Here is an 18243-nt window from a genome sequence, read left to right on the forward strand (position 1 = left end):
CTGTTAAACATGCAATATTTTTGTCACTTGGTTAGCTCATGTAAAGTGCGTTTTTCAAAGTTAACAATTTCTTTGATGTAAATAGCGGAGTATACATGGGAAATATATATATATATATATATATATATATATATATATATATATATATATATATATTATGGCGGTGTATCATTTCATTCAGGGTAAGTTTGACTGGAGTACAAATGGTTGAAAAAAATGAAAGTACGTGTGACTGAAAAGTAATTTCATTGAAGAATGTAGAAGTGTATAGCTGGTATTTATGGTGTCATTTTTGACCATTGACTGGAGTACAAATGGTTGCAAAAAAAATTAAAGTACATGTGACTGAAAAGTAATTTCATTGAAGAATGTATAAGTGTATAGTTGGTATTTATGATGTCATTTTTGACCATGGGTGTTGTTGGACACAAGTTAGAATATTTTGCGTGGATTGGTAATGTCCACCCCCATGTTGTCAGAGTTTTGCAGAAGTTTGTGTTTATGCGACAACACTGATTCACCTTTGTGCTGTTTTCTTCTCTCCACAGGTGTGCAACCATGCAGTGAGAATATATAATTAAGGGTGGTGTGGGGGTAGAGCCCCAATTTAGGAGGTACGGGGGGAGGGGGGATAGTTACCTCCAAAAGCTTTTTATGGTATATATGCTGTGTAGAATGATTTCGATGAATAGACTTTTCAGTCAAATGTACTTTATTTGTACCTACTATTTTATGTACGTATATATGTGTGTGTGTGTGTGTGTGTGTGTGTGTGTGTGTGTGTGTGTGTGTGTGTATACACACACACACATACATACATACAGTGGATATAAAAAGTTTACACACCCCTATTAAAAATGCCAGGTTTTTGCGATATAAAAAAGAGACCACAGTAAATCATTTCAAAACGTTCCCACCTTTAATGTGACTCATAACCTGTACAGTTCAATTGAAAAATAAATCTGTTAGGGGAAAAATATAAAATATGTACAATACGCTGGTTGCAGAAGTGTGCCCACCCTTAAACTAATACTTTGTTGAAGCACCTTTTATTTTAATTACAGCATTGTCTTGTTGGGTTACACACCTGCCATCAGTTAGAGACTCTGATTAACCCCAAATAAAGTTCAGCTTTCCTAGTTGGATTTTCCTGACATTTACTCAGTTACCTGATACAGCAAAAGCCATGGTTCACAGAGAGCTTTCAAAGCCTCAAAAGGATCTCATTGTTGAAAGCCATCAGTCAGGAGAAGGGTACAAAACATTTTCCACAGCATTGGATATACCATGGAACACAGTGAAGACAGTCATTAAAAAGTGGAGAAAATATGGGACAGAAGTGACGTTGCAAAGAACTGGATGTCTCTCCAAAACTGATGAAAAGACTAGACAAAAACTGGTCAGGGAGGCTGCCAAGAGACCTACAGTAACACTGAAGGAGCTCCAGGAATTTCTGACAAGTACTGATTGTGTACTACATGTGACAACAATCTCCCCTATTCTCCATATGTCTGGACTATGGAGTAGATTTGCAAGACAGAAGCCTTTTCTTACCCAGAAAAACATCCAGGCCTGTCTAAAACTTGCAAAACAATACATAGTCTCCCAAAAGCTTGTAGGAAAACGTGTTATGGTCTGATGAGACCAAGGCTGAACATTTTGGCCACAATTCCAAAAGGTACATTTGGCGCAAAAACAACACTTTGCATCACCAAAAGAACACCATCCTCATAGTGAAGCATGGTGGTGGCAGTATCATGCTTTGGGGTTGCTTTTCTGTAGCAGGAACTGGGACTTTAGTCAAGGTGGAGGGAATTATGAACAGTTCCAAATAACAATCACTTTTGGCCCAGAACCTTTAGGCGTCTGCTAGAAAGATGAAGATAAGGAATTTCACCTTTCAACACGATAATGACCCCAAGCATACATCCAAATCAGCAAAAGAATGGCTTCAGCAGAAGAAAATTAAAGTTTTAGAATGGCCCAGCCAGAGCCCAAACCTAAGTCCAGTGGAAAATCTGTAGGGTGACCTGTAGAGGGCTGTGCAGAATAAATGCCCTCACAATCTGACAGATTTGGAGCATTTTTGCAAGGAAAAGTAGGCAAATAGCACCAAGTCAAGATGTGCCATGCTGATGGACTCCTACCCAAGAAGATTGAATGCTGTAATTAAATCAAAAGGTGCTTCAACAAAGTATTAGTTTAAGGGTGTGCACACATATGCAACCAGTGTATTGTATTTTTTTTGTTTTGTTTTTTTTTTTTATGCATTTTTCCCCGAACAGATTTGTTTGTTTTTCAATTGAATTGTACAGGTTGTAGGTCACATTAAAGGTGGAAAAAGTTTGAAATGATTTATTGTTTTCTAATTTTTTATACATTACAAAAACCTGGCATTTTAACAGGTATGTGTACACTTTTTATATCCACTGTATATATGATAATCTCTTTCATTAATAACAGATCAAAAATGAAATAGATGTTTCAACAGTACCATGTCAACGTACAAAAAAAATATTTGGCTGTTCAGAACACTAGAAGAAAATTCTGTTTGATACAAGTAGCCAATTTTTTTAAATTATTTATTGAATTCTTTCCCCATTTGTCTTTTGACCTTTAAGCTTTCCCCTACCAGACACTCACTCATTCTCCACTGGTTAGAAATCATCATACCCACTGGAATAAGACCAATTTGGGGGAGGTGCAACATAGATACAGAATTTTGGGTTGCTTGGCCATCACCAGCATCCTGGCTGTAAGTGCCTCTTTATTGTGAATGGCCTAACCCCACTCCTGGTGCTGACTTGAATAGTTAATGCCATCACAAGGACCACCTTTGCCCTTTTATTTGTGCAGGTGTGCTCCACCACATTCCTAAGGGCTAGCATTATTGATTTGGACAGTTTTATCCACATCTCCTTGCATCAGTTCTTTGCATCCTGATGCCTGTTGTCTCCAGCAGAGTGATGGCAGAATCCGACCAGGAACATTATCTGTTCCCAACGCAGGACAGCCACTTCCATCCTCCTAACCTGAGCCAGTAATCAAGCTTTATCTTGTGGACCATTCGCCGGTCTTCATTCTTTTATGCTAATGGCCTAGATAAACATGTTTCTTGAGTGGTAGGAGAAACCCAGCTTATACAGAGAGAGCCCACACTGAATCTGAGAACATTAAGCACTAGTGCAGTCATTGACAAGAGATAAGAATTAAACCAAAGACCCTGAAACTAAGAGACAGAGGTCTTAACCATGCTGTAATTTAATGTAATGTGAAACACTTCCAAGAGAAGAACGAAGATCTGTTGGTGGTCAAGAAATCTGAATTGTTGTTCCTCCAATAATTTAGTCATTTGATAATGCCTTTGAGAGTGCCTTCTTAGAACCGGATTCTCAGCAACTGGCACTTGGGAAGCCAGACCGTTGTCTTCAGTGTGGAAGAGAATTTTAAGCATTTGTACAAGAATCGAGTGACTGAACCTGAGGTGGCTGCACCAGATGTGCAGCCAGGGGAATCAAAGCTGACACCAGCTAACAACATTTAGTTTGTTTACTGGGAAAGTCCGACTGGGCAGTGACCCATTTTCAGCTGAGGCCCAGGGAGAAAAGCTCCAGAAATTACATTCAGTTTCGTAGAAGCAGTAATACAATTTACATACAGCATATTAGTGAAATATATATGGAAATGTAGCAGCAAGTATACAAAAATGTGATCATATGAAGGATGGTTTTCAGGTGTAGTGCTTTAGATAATCATGGTTAAGTTTTCATAATTCTTTTGGTGTACATACAGCTGTAGATAATATGCATGGTTTGGTATAAGTACATCAATCACCTGATAATTAAAGGGATAAGAACAGGGAAAGAAACTTCTGATAATTTTAGGAGGATGCCTGGTAGACTATATAGATGAGAGAACAAATGGTGTGATTATTGACAGAGGATCTAGGAGAATTAAGGAGAAGTGGTGGATAGGAAGAGGTAGGGAGGTATGGGGCAATGTGTCAGTGAGGTCGGGCTATCCAGGTGAAGAACATGAACATAACCAGTTGCTGTTTAGGTTTTGTTTGAAATTGGATTTGAAAATAGGTAGTTTTGTATGGGGATAGAGTTCCAGAATTTTGAGACCGGGTACAGAGTTGCTGGCATTGTTGTTAGATGTGGTTGTAAGTAGAAGGGATTTGTTGCTGGATCTTAGTTGTCTAGCACAGTAGTAGTATTGCATGGTGCTATAGAGTGCAGGGCATTTTTTTTGGGTGTAAATAAGCTTATGAGCAGTGACTGATTGGGAGTAGTTCTAGCCATTGTAGTTCTTTTAGAACTTTGTAGTGGTGAGATTTGTGTGGTTAGTTTGTGGTGAACTTGGTAATTTTGTTTTAACAATTCTCAAAGTTTGTATTTATCCATTTTGTTTAAGTTGGTGAGCATTGTTGATGCTAGTGTAGGGCAGGGAGCAAGCAAGTTCTGGCTCTGCATTGTTGAGTAGAATCTGAGAGAGAAGGTTTGTCTCTGTAGATTAATGTGGGCTTTTTTGATTAATTACAATTTCCATGCTGACCAATAATCTATTTACTGGACAGATTTGGTAGGAAAGTATATACAGTGGATATAAAAAGTTTACACACCCCTCTTAAAATGCCAGGTTTTTATGATATAAAAAAATGAGACCACAATAAATAATTTCAAAACTTTTCTCACCTGTAATGTGACCTATAACCTGTACAATTCAATTGAAAAGAAAGCAAATCTCTTAGGGGAAAAAATATAAAAAAATTTAAAAAGTACAATACGCTTGTAGTACAAGTATGCACACCCTTAAACTAATACTTTGTTGTGTGTGCGCACCCTTAAACTAATACTTTGTTAAAGCACCTTTTGATTTAATTACAGCATTCAGTCTTTCTTTGGTAGGAGTCTATCAGCATGGCACATCTTGACTTAGCAATATTTGTCCACTCTTCCTTGTTAAAGCGCTTCAAATCTGTCAGATTGCGAGGGCATCTCTTGTGCACAGCCCTCTTCAGGTCACCCCACAGATTTTCTATTGGATTTAGGTCTGGGCTCTGGCTGGGCCATTCCAAAACTTTAATTTTCTTCTGATGAAGCCATTCTTTTGCTGATTTGGATGTATTCTTGGGGTCATTGTCGTGTTGAAAGGTGAAATTCCTCTTCAGCTTACTAGCAGACACCTAAAGGTTTTGGGCCAAAAATGACTGGTATTTGGGAACTGTTCATAATTCCCTCCACCTTGACAAAAGCCCCAGTTCCAGCTGAAGAAAAGCAACCCCAAAGCATGATACTGCCACCACCATGCTTCACAGTGGGGGTGGTCTTCTTTTGGTGATGCGAAGTGTTGTTTTTGTACCAAACGTACCTTTTGGAATTGTGGCCAGAAATTTCATTCTTAGTCTCATCAGACCATAACACATTTTCCCACATGTTTTTGGGAGACTTGTATTGTTTTGCAAGTTTTAGCTGGACCTGGATGTTTTTCTATGTAAGAACAGGCTTCCGTCTTCCAATCATACCCTATAGTCCAGACGTGAAGAATACAGGAGATTCTTGTCACATGTAGTACACAACCAGTACGTGCTAGAAATTCCTGCAGCTCCTTCAGTATTGCTGTAGGTATCTTGGCAGCCTCCCTGACCAGTTTTCATCTTGTCTTTTCATCAATTTTGGAGGGACATCCAGTTCTTTGCAACATCACTGTTGTCCCATATTTTCTTCACTTTTTGATGACTGTCTTCACTGTTCTGTGGAAAGTTTTTGTACTCTTCTCCTGACTGATACATTTCAATAATGAGATCCCTTTGATGCTTTGTAAGTTCTCTGCGAACTATGGCTTTTGCTGTAGCAGGCAACTAAGTAAATGTCAGGAAAATCCTACTAGTACAGCTGAACTTATTTGGTGTTAATCAGAGTCTCTTTAATTGATGGCAGGTGTGTACCCAAAAAGACTGAATACTGTAATTAAATCAAAAGGTGCTTCAACAAAGTATTAGTTTAAGGGTGTGCACACTTATGCAACCAGGGTATTGTATGTTTTTATTTTTTATTTTTTTCCCCAAACAGATTTGTTTGTTTTTCAATTGAATTGTATAGGTTATAGGTTACATTAAAGGGAGGAAAAGTTTTGAAATGATTTACTGTGGTCTCATTTTTTATATCACAAAAACCTGGCATTTTAACAGGGGTGTGTAAACTTTTTATATCCACTGTATATCTGTTAATTTGGGTGTTAGAGCACAGTACACATATATCCCCCCCCCCCAAATGAAGGATCTTAGCATGCCCATGTTGCAAAACAGTGTGCCGCTTAGCTGGGAGGTTGCTCATGTGTGGAATTGTGCAGACACCTCCCAAAGGCAGCTGTGGTGGATCTTGCAAGCTGCTAAGTGTGAGGGGTAAAGACAAGTCCACAGGATGTTCATCATGTTTCACTGCTGCAGTCATTACACTTGTGTTATCCCTCCGTCAGGCGGTCCCGCAGTCGGCCAAAGTTCCAAAGTCTTGGTCCAGCGTTGGTTGCTGTCGCCTCCTCCCTGACGTCAGTGCGTCAGGGGTATATAAGAAGCAGTTGACGCCATTTTCTCCAGTCTTTCTTGCCTTGCGGTGCCCGAAGCAAAAGCAGTTCATAAGTGCCGGTCGGCAGACTCCTGAGATATCAAATTAGAATTTCAGAACCAAAGTCTTCAATAAAGCTAAGTACCCCGTTGGGGAAACTTTTTCTTGCCTCAGACCGATGTCAGTAAAAGTTAATAATTGTATTTCTTGTGGGAAGCAAATACCTCATAAGGATTTCCATTCTTACTGTATTCCATGCCTAGGCCCAGATCACGACGTCACTAGTTGTCGGTTTTATGCTAGATTTAACAAATGCACTATTAAACGTTGGTTTGATTTTGCTCGCCATTACTTTGGCCGAAGGTTTAATTATACCATGCCGTCGGAACAACCGACGACCGCAATTCACAAAAAATGCAAAGACAAGGATAAGGACAGGCATCCGAAGCCCAAAACTGACGACGAAGCCTCTTCTAGGCCAGTCGCCGGTTCTCAGTGAGGCACATTTGCAGCCCCTGACACCCACTACCTCAGAGCCGCAGGCCGCTGCCGACTCCCACTTGGAGGTGCCTAGGTCTCTGGATACTCCAGGTGTTGGGCCTACGGAGACTAGCCCTTCAGATGGGTCCAGAGCCGCTGAGCAGGCATCGGCTTCTGAGTGTGTTTTCAGACCTTCACAACTTACCATTGCAACTACAACCAAGTCTAAAACAACATTAAAGACAAAGAAGCAAGTACAGCATTCACCTGGACAGGCCTCCATGCCTAAAAAGCAGATGCTCAAAATGGCCAAAGACTTAATTACTCTGATCAGGGGTTCCCATTCCCCACCTGACAAAAGGCCTAGGCAGGATACAGACTATGATTCCTCTGACCAGGTTTCTATTTATTCTGATTCCTCTTCAGACCAATAATACTCTTTACCCCCCCCCCATGAGGACTCAGATGCTGAAGAATCAATTCCTTCAGCCTCTCCTCCTGAGGATTATTCTTTTGGGGAAACTTTACATACCATGAGGGAGCATTTCCATTGGGAGGGCCAGGATTACTCAGAATCCAAGAAAAGGCTCAGAGACTTTCTTTTATTGCCTCAGCACAGGCCCCTTGCTATTCCGCCAGTGTTGGATATTGTGGATGATGTGTTCTCTGAATCCAGTTTAAATCCTGATTCTTTACCCCCTGCTCCAGTCAAGTACTACAGAGTCCCTGACTCTCACAAATTTCTTTATAAAAATCCAGTTGCTGACCCAGAAACTATTTCCCAGGGTCCCAAAGGGGTAAAGGCTTCCACGGCTAAAAATCCAGTTCCCTCTGACAGAGATTCTAGAGCATTAGACAGATGGGGAAGACAATTTACACCTCTGCAGCTTTAGCAGTGAGGGCTTTAAATTGTCAGTTTCACATGCGTAAATATCAACAATATTTACTGTCTCAGTTAAAACAGAAAATGAGTACAAGTGCAGAACAACCTGACTATAAGGAAATGCAGGATTTATTGCATGCAGCTGAACAAGTGGGAAAGCATACTTTGCAATGTGGTTTTGATTCATTAGAGGCTTCTTGTAGAGCAGCAGTTACGGGATCTGTGATTCAAAGGCATGCTTGGTTAAAAGAACAGAGTTTACCAGATCATGTTAAGGCAAAATTACTGGATGCTCCTTTACAGCAGGATATTTTATTTGGTGTCAAGGCAGAAGAGGTATTAAAGAAAATGTAGGATAAGGCAAAATCTATGCAAACAGTGAAGGATTTCTTACAGGTACAACCACCTCGATTTGGCAGGAATTGGCCTACAAAAACTTGGTCCTTTCCAGTGTCAGGCCACAAAGAGGCAGATACAGACGCCCAAGAGGCAGATCTCAGCCCCAAGGCTCTTACAGACCACGACAGTGGGGTGCTTCAACCCCAAAAGGAGGGGAGGACAAGTCACAACCTTACAAGAAGCAGTCCCAATGACTTCCCCCTTCCAATGCCAAGCTTTTCCCCTCTTGGCAGCTCCCTTAGGGGGGAAACTAGCACTTTTTTCACAAAACTGGCAAGCAATCACCCAAAACAGATGGGTTCTGAATATTGTGTCTCAGTGTTACAGGTTCCACTTTCACACTTTACCAATGCTAAAAGGAATGCCAGACCTGCCACAAAATCAATGGGCAGAGGCACAAAAACAAATTACAGCCCTCATGGACATGAGCTATTCAAAAAGTGCCACAGCAGGAACAAGGACAAGGATTTTACTCAAGACTCTTCCTGGTCCCCAGAAAGGACAAAACCTGGAGACCCATCCTAGACCTGTCTACTCTAAATACTTACTTCAAAATGTTGACACTACAGCAGCTCCTTCCCATGTTGGGCAAGGAAGCTTGGCTTGTTACTTTGGACCTCAAAGAGGCATACCTGCATGTCCCTATTAGACAAAAGTGCAGAAGATACCTCAGATTCATAGCTGGTTCGATGCACTACCAATTCTCTGCACTGCCCCTTGGCTTATCTACTGCGCCCAGGGTCTTCACAAAGTGCCTGGCACCAGTAATTGCATTTTGCAGACAAAAAGGAATTCAAATATATCCATACCTGGACGACTGCCTGATTCAAGCAGAGAGCAAGGACATTCTTCTAAGGCATCTGGCATTTGTAACAAGGTTGCTAATTTGCCTAGGGTACACAGTAAACGAAAAGAAGTCAAAACTAGTGCCCTCACAAGATATAATATTCCTGGGTGCCAGCTTAAATACAACGGCCCAGATGGCTTATCTCACGCCAGACAAACAAGGACAACTGACTCAGTATTTTCAATTGATGGCAACCAAGTCCCAACTCCCTGCAAGAAAAATTCTGCAGGCCTTGGGATTCATGGCATCCTGCATACTACTAATTCCATATGCCAGACTGCATATGAGGAAACTACAATGGTACCTAAAAAGTGTTTGGACTCAACACTCTCACAGCTTGGAAACAGTAATACCAATAATTCCCTGCCTGCAACAGGAGTTTTGATGGTGGGTGCAGGCATGTCACCTCAACAAGGGTCAGCCTTTCACTCTTCCCACAGCCAGGCAGACTATAACAACAGATGCTTCGGATTACGCCTGGGGAGCAAACAAGTGTATTCAGGGCAAATGGACCGCAGACAAAATGCACCTTCACATCAATCAAAAAGAGATGTTGGCTGTACAAAATGCCCTAACAGCTTTCAAGGACCTTCTGCATCCAGGACAATTACTATTAAAGACAGACAACACCACAGTAATGTGGTACATAAACAAGCAAGGGGGCACTCATTCTTACTCCCTATGCAGGCAAGCCATGACCTTGTGGAATACAGCTCTAACTTATCAAGTTCATCTGCAAGCACAATTCCTGCCAGGAAAGAAAAATACTCTGGCAGACGACTTAAGCAGAAACATCATGGATCCTCACGAGTGGAAATTAAATCCACAAGTATTCAGCATGATAGTGCAAAAAATGGGGGTGCCCGGACATGGATCTTTTTGCCTCCCCACTGAATTGCCAACTACAAAAATTCTGCACAAGAACTTATCACACACAAGCATGGAAAGTGGATGCTCTTTCGTTCAGCTGGAAAAGCCTAAAAGTTTATGCCTTCCCACCTCTGCCTCTCCTTTCAAAGGTACTCCTAAAAGCCAGACAAGAAAAACCACAGATGATTCTGATTGCTCCAGACTGGCCACGCCAGCATTGGTACACAATCTTAAAGAACTTAGCTCAAGGCCCACCTTGGATTTTGCCTCAAATTCCTCACCTACTGACTCAACAAAACAATCAGATCCTGCACAGTCAGCTCAAAACCTTAAACCTGGCTGCATGGCAGATACTTTAGCCAAACGGACAACACCTTTCTTTAAAGCTGTTATGGATGTCATTTTGGAGGCCAGGAGGCCTAGCACCAGGAAATCTTATTCAGAAAAGTGGAAGAGATTTTGTGCCTGGAACCAGGCTCAAAGCCTTGACCCTCTTGTCCCTAACATTCCTCAGATACTACAATATTTAACTGAGATGCTGGACAAAGGACTATCCTTCTCATCCATTAAGATCCACACCTCTGCCATCTTGGCTCATTACAACACAGATCCTCCTATTTTCTCTCATCCATTGCTAAAGCAGTACCTCAGAGGGGCTAAAAACATAAGACCGCCCCGGAGAGCACAACACCTACTTGGGACCTCAATTTTGTCATAAAAAAGCTCACTTTACCTCCTTTTGAGCCAGCCAGTTCAGCAGAATTAAAATATGTATCATGGGAAACTGCTCTGCTCCTGGCAATAACCTCAGCACGAAGGGTCTCAGAGTTGCAGGCACTAATGGCAGTGGAGCCTTTCATCATTTTTCACCAAGACAGGGTTTCTTTAAGAACAAACCCTTCTTTTATGCCTAAGGTGGTATCCAGTGTGGCTCTTAACCAAACTATTCACTTGCCAACCTTTTATCCAAATCCCCAGAATAAAGGGGAGAGACTTCTACATTCCTTGGACATACACAGGCAATTACGCTTCTACTTGGACAAAACAAAAGCTTTTAGAAAAGTCCTGTGGACTGTCTCTTGCCTCACTGGAGGAACAAGGTGGTCATTTGGTTATGGGGGGGGGGGTACTTGGTTTGATTGTGCGAACAAAAAATTATTTAATTTGTGGTGCCAAATCAAATAAATTGCTAGCACGCACATTCTGAAAGTAGCCTAACTGAAAGAAAGAATATATTTGCCAGGCCACTGGAAATCTATGCTTTTTTTACACCCATGGACTCACCTCCTTAACACATTCGAATGATTCCTGTAAAGGGAATTAGTATCCCCCCTCCTCCCCCTCCCTTAAAGTAGCCTTCAGCCGAGTTCACAAATGTTTCATTGTGGCAGTCTGCCATTGAGCTGCATTCGGCAAAAGTCCTAGAACTAATAAACAGTTTCACTACTCTGTGATGAGAGCAAGAATGACAGCATACGTTGTAAAGCAGCATTACTTCTTTCAACTTCATGGTTGACTGGCTTAACTATCCACTATTTCTGTTTGACCTTGCTTGCTGAACGGCACTGAAGTTTCTTATCTTGGAAAATACTTTTTTTAGTGGCCATCATACCCACAAAGATAGTCCTGGAACTTCAGACCATTTTATGTAGGGAACCATGTCTAGCTTTTAACAAGGATCTAGAGGGTTATCTTTGGAAGAACTCCTATTTCCTTCTAATTTTAGAGCTTTTCTTGAACAAGTCAACTTATTTCAAAGTTTTTTATCTTTTTGGGTCTGAAGCTTGGGGCAAAACATCACTTCACACCCTGAATGATTTGCATTGTTAGCTTAAGTGTTACTTAATCTGAGTGGGAGATTTCTATTTAAGGAATGAAAAAAGTGATTATGGAAGTCACATTTTTCGTCACTAAGTAATAGGTGACACTTGAAGGGACCACCCATTTTTACATGGACATGAATGGAAAGCTGGATGATGAAAGTGGATGAAATTTGTCAGAACAGTACAAATGCCAAATTTTGCGTCTGATGCATGCATCACTGTTGAAGATCCAGTGTTTTGGTGAGTATGATATGCAGCTAGTATTTTCCTGGTCTTGCTACTTTCCACTCATCTAATAAAACAATATAATCTTTTCCTCTGTGGGCAGGGTACTGGGAGATACAACACAACTTCATGTATTCCTGCATCAATGCATTTTAGTGCCTTGAGTATGATAACAAATGTCTTTTTTGAGTACATGTCCATGATTTGTTTGCCTTTGAGAAGAAACATTGTTGCTTTAAAAAAATGCCACCCAAGAAGCAAGATGTATAATCTCACCCTCATCCCCAACAGACCCACTAGAGGAGAGTGCACATACTGTGGAATGCAAACTGAATGGGAGAGAGTTTAAGTATGGAAATCTTTCAGTATGTTTAGTGAGGCTGTAATTCTGTTATGGTTACAGCTTGAATATAAATTACTGTTACAGAAGCTTGAAACTTTTAAATAAGATATGTTTATTTATTTATTTTATTTTACATTTGTTGACCGGGATAGTCCCACTGGATGCATGTCCATTTTCAGCGGAGGCCCGGGGAGGAAAGCTCCAAGGGTAAGCAGATACAGCATTACATAATACCAGCATTACACATTACAAACAGACTATTTACAGAGATTACATAAGTAAACAAGTTCCACAGGTTACAGTTAATCCTGAGCACAAGTCAGGATTAAATTAAATTACACAGTAAACTGGTTAACAGATTTTTACACATTCTAGAGAGAGTTAGCCAGGCTTGATACATTGACATAGCCAGTTAAGTGACAAATGTTGTTTGAGTCTAGTTTTAAATTGACCTAAGGTGGAAAGTAAGGTAATATCAGCTGGAAGAGAGTTCCAGGATCTACTTACAGAGTTTGCAAAGAATCACCGGCTGTGTTATTAATTTTGCTAGTCTGAATTAGTAGTTTGTTAGAGGATCAAAGTGGTCTAGGATTGTTATAGGGGGTGATAATATTTTTAAGTGCAGGAGTATTGTCTGGATTATAGAGGATTTTATAGGCCATAATCAGTTGGTTATACTGGATTAGGCTGGGTAGTTCTAGCCACCCAAGCCGATTTAGATTGATTCAATGATGTGTCCTAAAAGGCAGCCCAGTGGCAAACCTAGCAATGTGGTTGTAGCAAATTGAGAGTTTGTTAAGGACAGTCTTGTTTAAATTCGAGAGTATAGGGGATGCATACAGAAGGGTTGAAAGAAGGTGAGAGCGAGCTATGGCAATTTTAGCTTGAGGGGTTAGGAAGGCTTTTATTCTGTAAAGTGACCCTAGTTTTTTATTGATGGTTTTGATAGTTTGGTTAGCATGTAGGTCAAATTTTAGATTATTGTCTATGACAACACCTAATAGTTTTGTAGATGGGTCAGGGGAGATTATTGTGCCATCATTCGATTTTATGGTAAAGGTGAAAGCGGTAGACCTACGTGTTGGTGAAAATAACAGCGTTTTAGTTTTTTTGGGATTTAGGATCAGACGATGTTCAGAAAGCCATTTTTCTATTGTATTAAAGGTGGTCTGGATAGCTGACCATAACTCTACTGGAGATGTGGCTGAGCAAATCAGAGTAGAGTCATCAGCATATTGGATACAGCTGACTTTTGGGATGACATATGTTCTGGTTTTATTTATAAGGCTAGGCTTCTCATGGGAATTTTATGTGAAATGTATATTTTTCCTCAAGCAACTTACTTAAAGTTCTGTCATCACAAGTACTGATAGTGCATTCCATTGTTAGTCTGTTAACTTTTAATTGTGGACTTCATAGATTGGTACTTTGCCTTGTAAGAGTATGCCTGTTATCTCTGCATTAAATGCATCACACAGATAATTATCACAGTTTTGAAATAAATGTAATTCCTTTTGTCCAATGACAGCAAGTCCTGCATTTTTTGTGCACAGAGGCACTGCATTTCACATGCAACATGGTCATACTGGAACATAGATTTTACTGTGTGCTTTGTAATTTGTAAAAGTATGTTTGAATTTGAATTAACTCTATAGTACTGATGTTTAGAGCTTGTGAAGAGTTTGTTTTCCTGTGTAGGTTTATCTGTGTGTGCTGCTGTCTACATCACGTAAGTTGGACTCTTGATAGCCGATAGAGGGAGCTCAATGAAAGCTGTACTGCTAAAACAAGAGACCCGAGTTTGCAGTCGTTTTAAATTTCAGCATACAACTTAGCTGTTAACATTTTGATGTCCTTCTATTCTGATGTTGCAGTATTCATAACAGTAGGGAGTAGCTGCCTGCAGTGCCACCATCCAGCCAGTATACCAAAGTCTTTGTCCTGGAGGGTATTTGTGAAGTCGGCTACGAGGGCCATAAACCAGCGATAGGTATAAAGGTGACATCTGCACATACCCTCCTCAGAATTTTTCTGCTGTAGTGATCATCGGACGCCCGTTCACCAGTTCTACCTTACTTCGCGTTTTATCAGACTACAGTTTTGAGTATTGAGACCAGACGACCATTTGGACCATTCAGATAAGTGCCCACTGGGAGTTTTTCTTACTTGTTTTACTTGCTGTTTTAGACTTGCATGTCAGCTAGGAAGGGGAAGTGTGCTTGTGGGAGAGGGATTCCTAACAAAGACATGCATGATAGGTATATTTTCTGTTTAGGCAAGGTCCACGACTATACATCCTGTTCTATCTGTAAATCGTTCGTTCCCAAAACTCTTCGTAGCCTTCTAGCGGCCTTAAATCTTTACCTCGAGAATCAGAGAATCAGACATTTAGTGTTAGACATGCAGAGAGGACTAGGCCCAATATGACGAGCTGCCTCGGAAGAAGGCGAAGAAACTTAGGCCCGAATCCCAGGCTGCACCTCAGGCATCCAAACCGGCTGTAGAGGAGATAGCAGACCGTCCGTTCAGATGGCGGTCTCCCAAGCAGGCCTGGGAACCACTGAAGGTATGTCTGCTGAGGTATTTCAGCCATCAGAGTCTGATGGAGGAAGGGAACCATGACTCACCTTCTCGGAGGCCCCTGCTCCTCTTCCTCTTGCTAGGCCGACGTATGCTTCTCCCTTATCTACCACATCCTTGAAAAGGAAACAGAAGTCCAAACACGTTGCATCCCCTCAGATATCAGGCTGGGAATCCTTTTCGTAAACCCTGTTTATATCTTTTCAGGCCTTACAATCCCAACAACTTCCACCTACTCTCACTCCTCAACCAGCCCATGTGTCTGAGGAGGAATAATCATCCTCTGAGGAATCCTTCCCTTATGAGACTCAAATTGAATCCCCCAAGGAGCTCATTACTCCAGATGAAGAGGACTGTATTTCTCCAGACTTCTCAGGGGAAGACTTTAGTTTTGGGGATACTATCTCCCTCATGAGGGAACACTTCAAGTGGCAGGCTTCTGAGGTCTCAGATTCTAAGAAAAGATGCTTTGACCTTTTGCAGATGGAGCAGCCCGCTCCCTCAGCTGTGCCTCCTTTACTACCTGCATTTCAAGATGAATTATTAGCTGCTTCACAGTCTCCTGACTCCCAGCCTCCAGCAGCAAAACGACCTGACAGATTTTATAGGGTCCTCAAGGTCACCCAGTTTCTTTATAAGAACCCTCCTGCTGATCCAGCTGTTATAACTGTTTCTGCATACAAGACCTCCAGGCAGCTTTCTTCCTCTGCTCTTCTAACTGATAAAGACAGTAAATTTATGGACAGGACAGGGAAAAAGGTCTACATATCTTCCAGTATGGCAGTTAGGGCCCTGAACTACCAAACCCACATGGCAAGGTTTGTACTTGATACCATTTCTAAGGCCTCAAGCCTTCTTTCTGAAGTCCAGGATTCCCCCACCAAAGTACAATTAAACTCTCTCCTCTCCACAACATTGCAAGTGACCAGGCACTCTATTAAGTGCAGCTATGATGCTGTGGAAGCTGCTTCTGGATCAGTGCTGTGTCTTTACTCCTGGGTACAGCTACAACCCCCTACCCATGGATGTTCAGACCAAACTTCTGGATGCTCTGCTAGACAATAAAGCACCTTTTGGACAAGCCTCTGCTAAGCTCCTCAAATCCCTCCCAAGAAAAGGGAAAAGAGTTGCAAAATCTAAAACACCTTTTGGTGTCCCCCATTCCTAGATATCACAGAAACTACCCTCAAAAACCATCCTTTGTACAAGCGACGGCAGCCGACGCAGGACCCAAGACTTTGGAATTCAGGTCAACTGAGGGAAAACTGCCAGCAGGATAACCCAAATGTAATGACTGCAACAGGGAATACACTCGAACATCTACATTTATGGTAAGTGTACACAGCTGTACTTTCCTTCTCGTACCCAGCTTCAAAATGATAACCTTACCCATTCTCCTGCCTGTAATTCCCCCCCAAGCCTTTGTGATGGCTCTAGACCTCAAGGATGCCTACTTACACATCCTCATTCATCCAGATTACAGGAAATTCCTCAGATTTTCTATAGGCTCCTGCCATTTTCAATTCTCTGCTTTGCCCTTTGGTCTATCCACAGCCCCCAGAGTGTTCACTAAGTGTCTAGCCCCCTTCATTACCTTTGCAGGACACAGGGTATACAAATATATCCCTACCTAGATGACCTCTTCATCCTGCACCAAGACCGCCAGCTCCTACTCCTCCATTTGCTGCAAGTGTCACACACCCTCTCTCTTCTGGTGTTTACTATAAATGTATAAAAGTTTCACCTGACCCCTTCTCAGGACGTGATTTTTTTCTGGGATGCAGACTGCGCACAGACTGCATGAAAGCCTTCATACCAGATCAATGGATTCAGGAACTCTCTCTACCCTTTCCCGAACCTTTATGACAGCTCGGGAATTTCTGAAACTATTAGGCCACATGGCATCCCTTATACACATTCTGCCTTTGGCAAGACTACACATGTGCAAAATTCAATGGGTACTAAAAAATCTATGGAACCAACATTCCCAACCCTTGGATGTGCCCCTCCCTCTCCTCCCTTGATTAAAGAGGGAGATCCAGTGGTGGGTATCTGCAATACAAACCAACCCAGGGCTCCACTTTCACACCCCAGCTCCACTTCAATGCCTCTACACTAATGTGTTGGACTTAGGATGGGCGGCAGTGTTGTAAACAAATCAACAACACTTCTCAGTACAAGGCAAATGGTCCACTTTAAGAGTAAAAGACCACATTGACATCAAGGAAATGAGAGCCTTGCTGTTAACCCTACTAACATTCCAACCCTCTATCCTGCCAGGAACCTTAAAGGTAATCACAGACAACATGGCAGTTCTGTGGTACATAAATAAGGAGGGACCAGGTCTTACTCTCTATGCAGATTGGCCATTGAGATTTGGAACCTAGCAGACTCCCTCAGAGTACACCTGTTGGGCATGTATATCCCCTCTCAACAGAATGTGATGGCAGACACAGTCATCAGAACCTCAGCCCCCTCTCACGAATGGATGCTACAGAGGGAGGTTTTCCTAGACCTGATACACAGTTGGGGTATTTCACAAGCAAACTTCTTTGCCTCCCCAGGCATCAGGCAGATTACCCAACTTCTGCGCAAGGAACCCACACCCACAAGCGTGGAAGGAAGGTGGATGCTTTCTCCTTTTCAGGGGGGGGGGGGATGTTCCTGTACACCTTCCTCCCTTTCACTCTGATTCAGAAAGTCCTTCTGAAAATTCAGAGGGACAAACCAGAAATCCTGCTGGTGACCCCCTTTTGGTCAAGATAGCATTGCTTTCCCCTCCTTTTTTCTCTAGCCAAGGGCAATCAGCACAGGTTACCCCACCAGATAGACCTGCTCACACAGAACAAGGGGTCTCTGCTACGCCCACAGGTGGATAATATAAAACTGACCTTTTATGGGTGATAGATAGAATCCTGATCCCTTACAGACACCTTTACTCAGAGGACGTACTTAAATTTCTGCAGGAGGCCAGAAAACCCAGCACTAGGAGAAACTATGTGGCTAAATGGTGCAGATTCTTCAATTGGTGTTATAGGAAGAAACAGGACCCCCTCACTATCTCCATCCCTAAGGTCCTGTCCTATTTGTGTGAGCTACTCCAAACAAGACTGACATAGTCCTCAGTCAAAATCCACTTGTCTGTCATCTCTGCCTGTCTGCCTATTTCACCAACCCTGGCATCCAGACTGGAAGTCAAAACTCTTTTTAAGAGGAGTCCTCCATCA

General features: G+C 41.9%; 1 protein-coding gene across 1 annotated transcript in view; it reads left to right on the top strand.

Moving 5' to 3' along the window:
* DLG1 (discs large MAGUK scaffold protein 1) overlaps window positions 1-18243 on the top strand; it is a 3205960-nt gene that overhangs the window by 1819099 nt on the left and 1368618 nt on the right. Inside the window, exon 15 of the mRNA XM_044070715.1 lies at window positions 13018-13055. Coding sequence (XP_043926650.1) covers window positions 13018-13055 — 38 coding nt within the window. The remainder of the gene's footprint in view (window positions 1-13017; window positions 13056-18243) is intronic.

The sequence above is a fragment of the Protopterus annectens genome, chromosome 4.part1 (genome assembly GCF_019279795.1).
Source record: "Protopterus annectens isolate FY-2018-M chromosome 4.part1, PAN1.0, whole genome shotgun sequence".
NCBI classification, from domain to species: Eukaryota; Metazoa; Chordata; order Ceratodontiformes; family Protopteridae; genus Protopterus; species Protopterus annectens.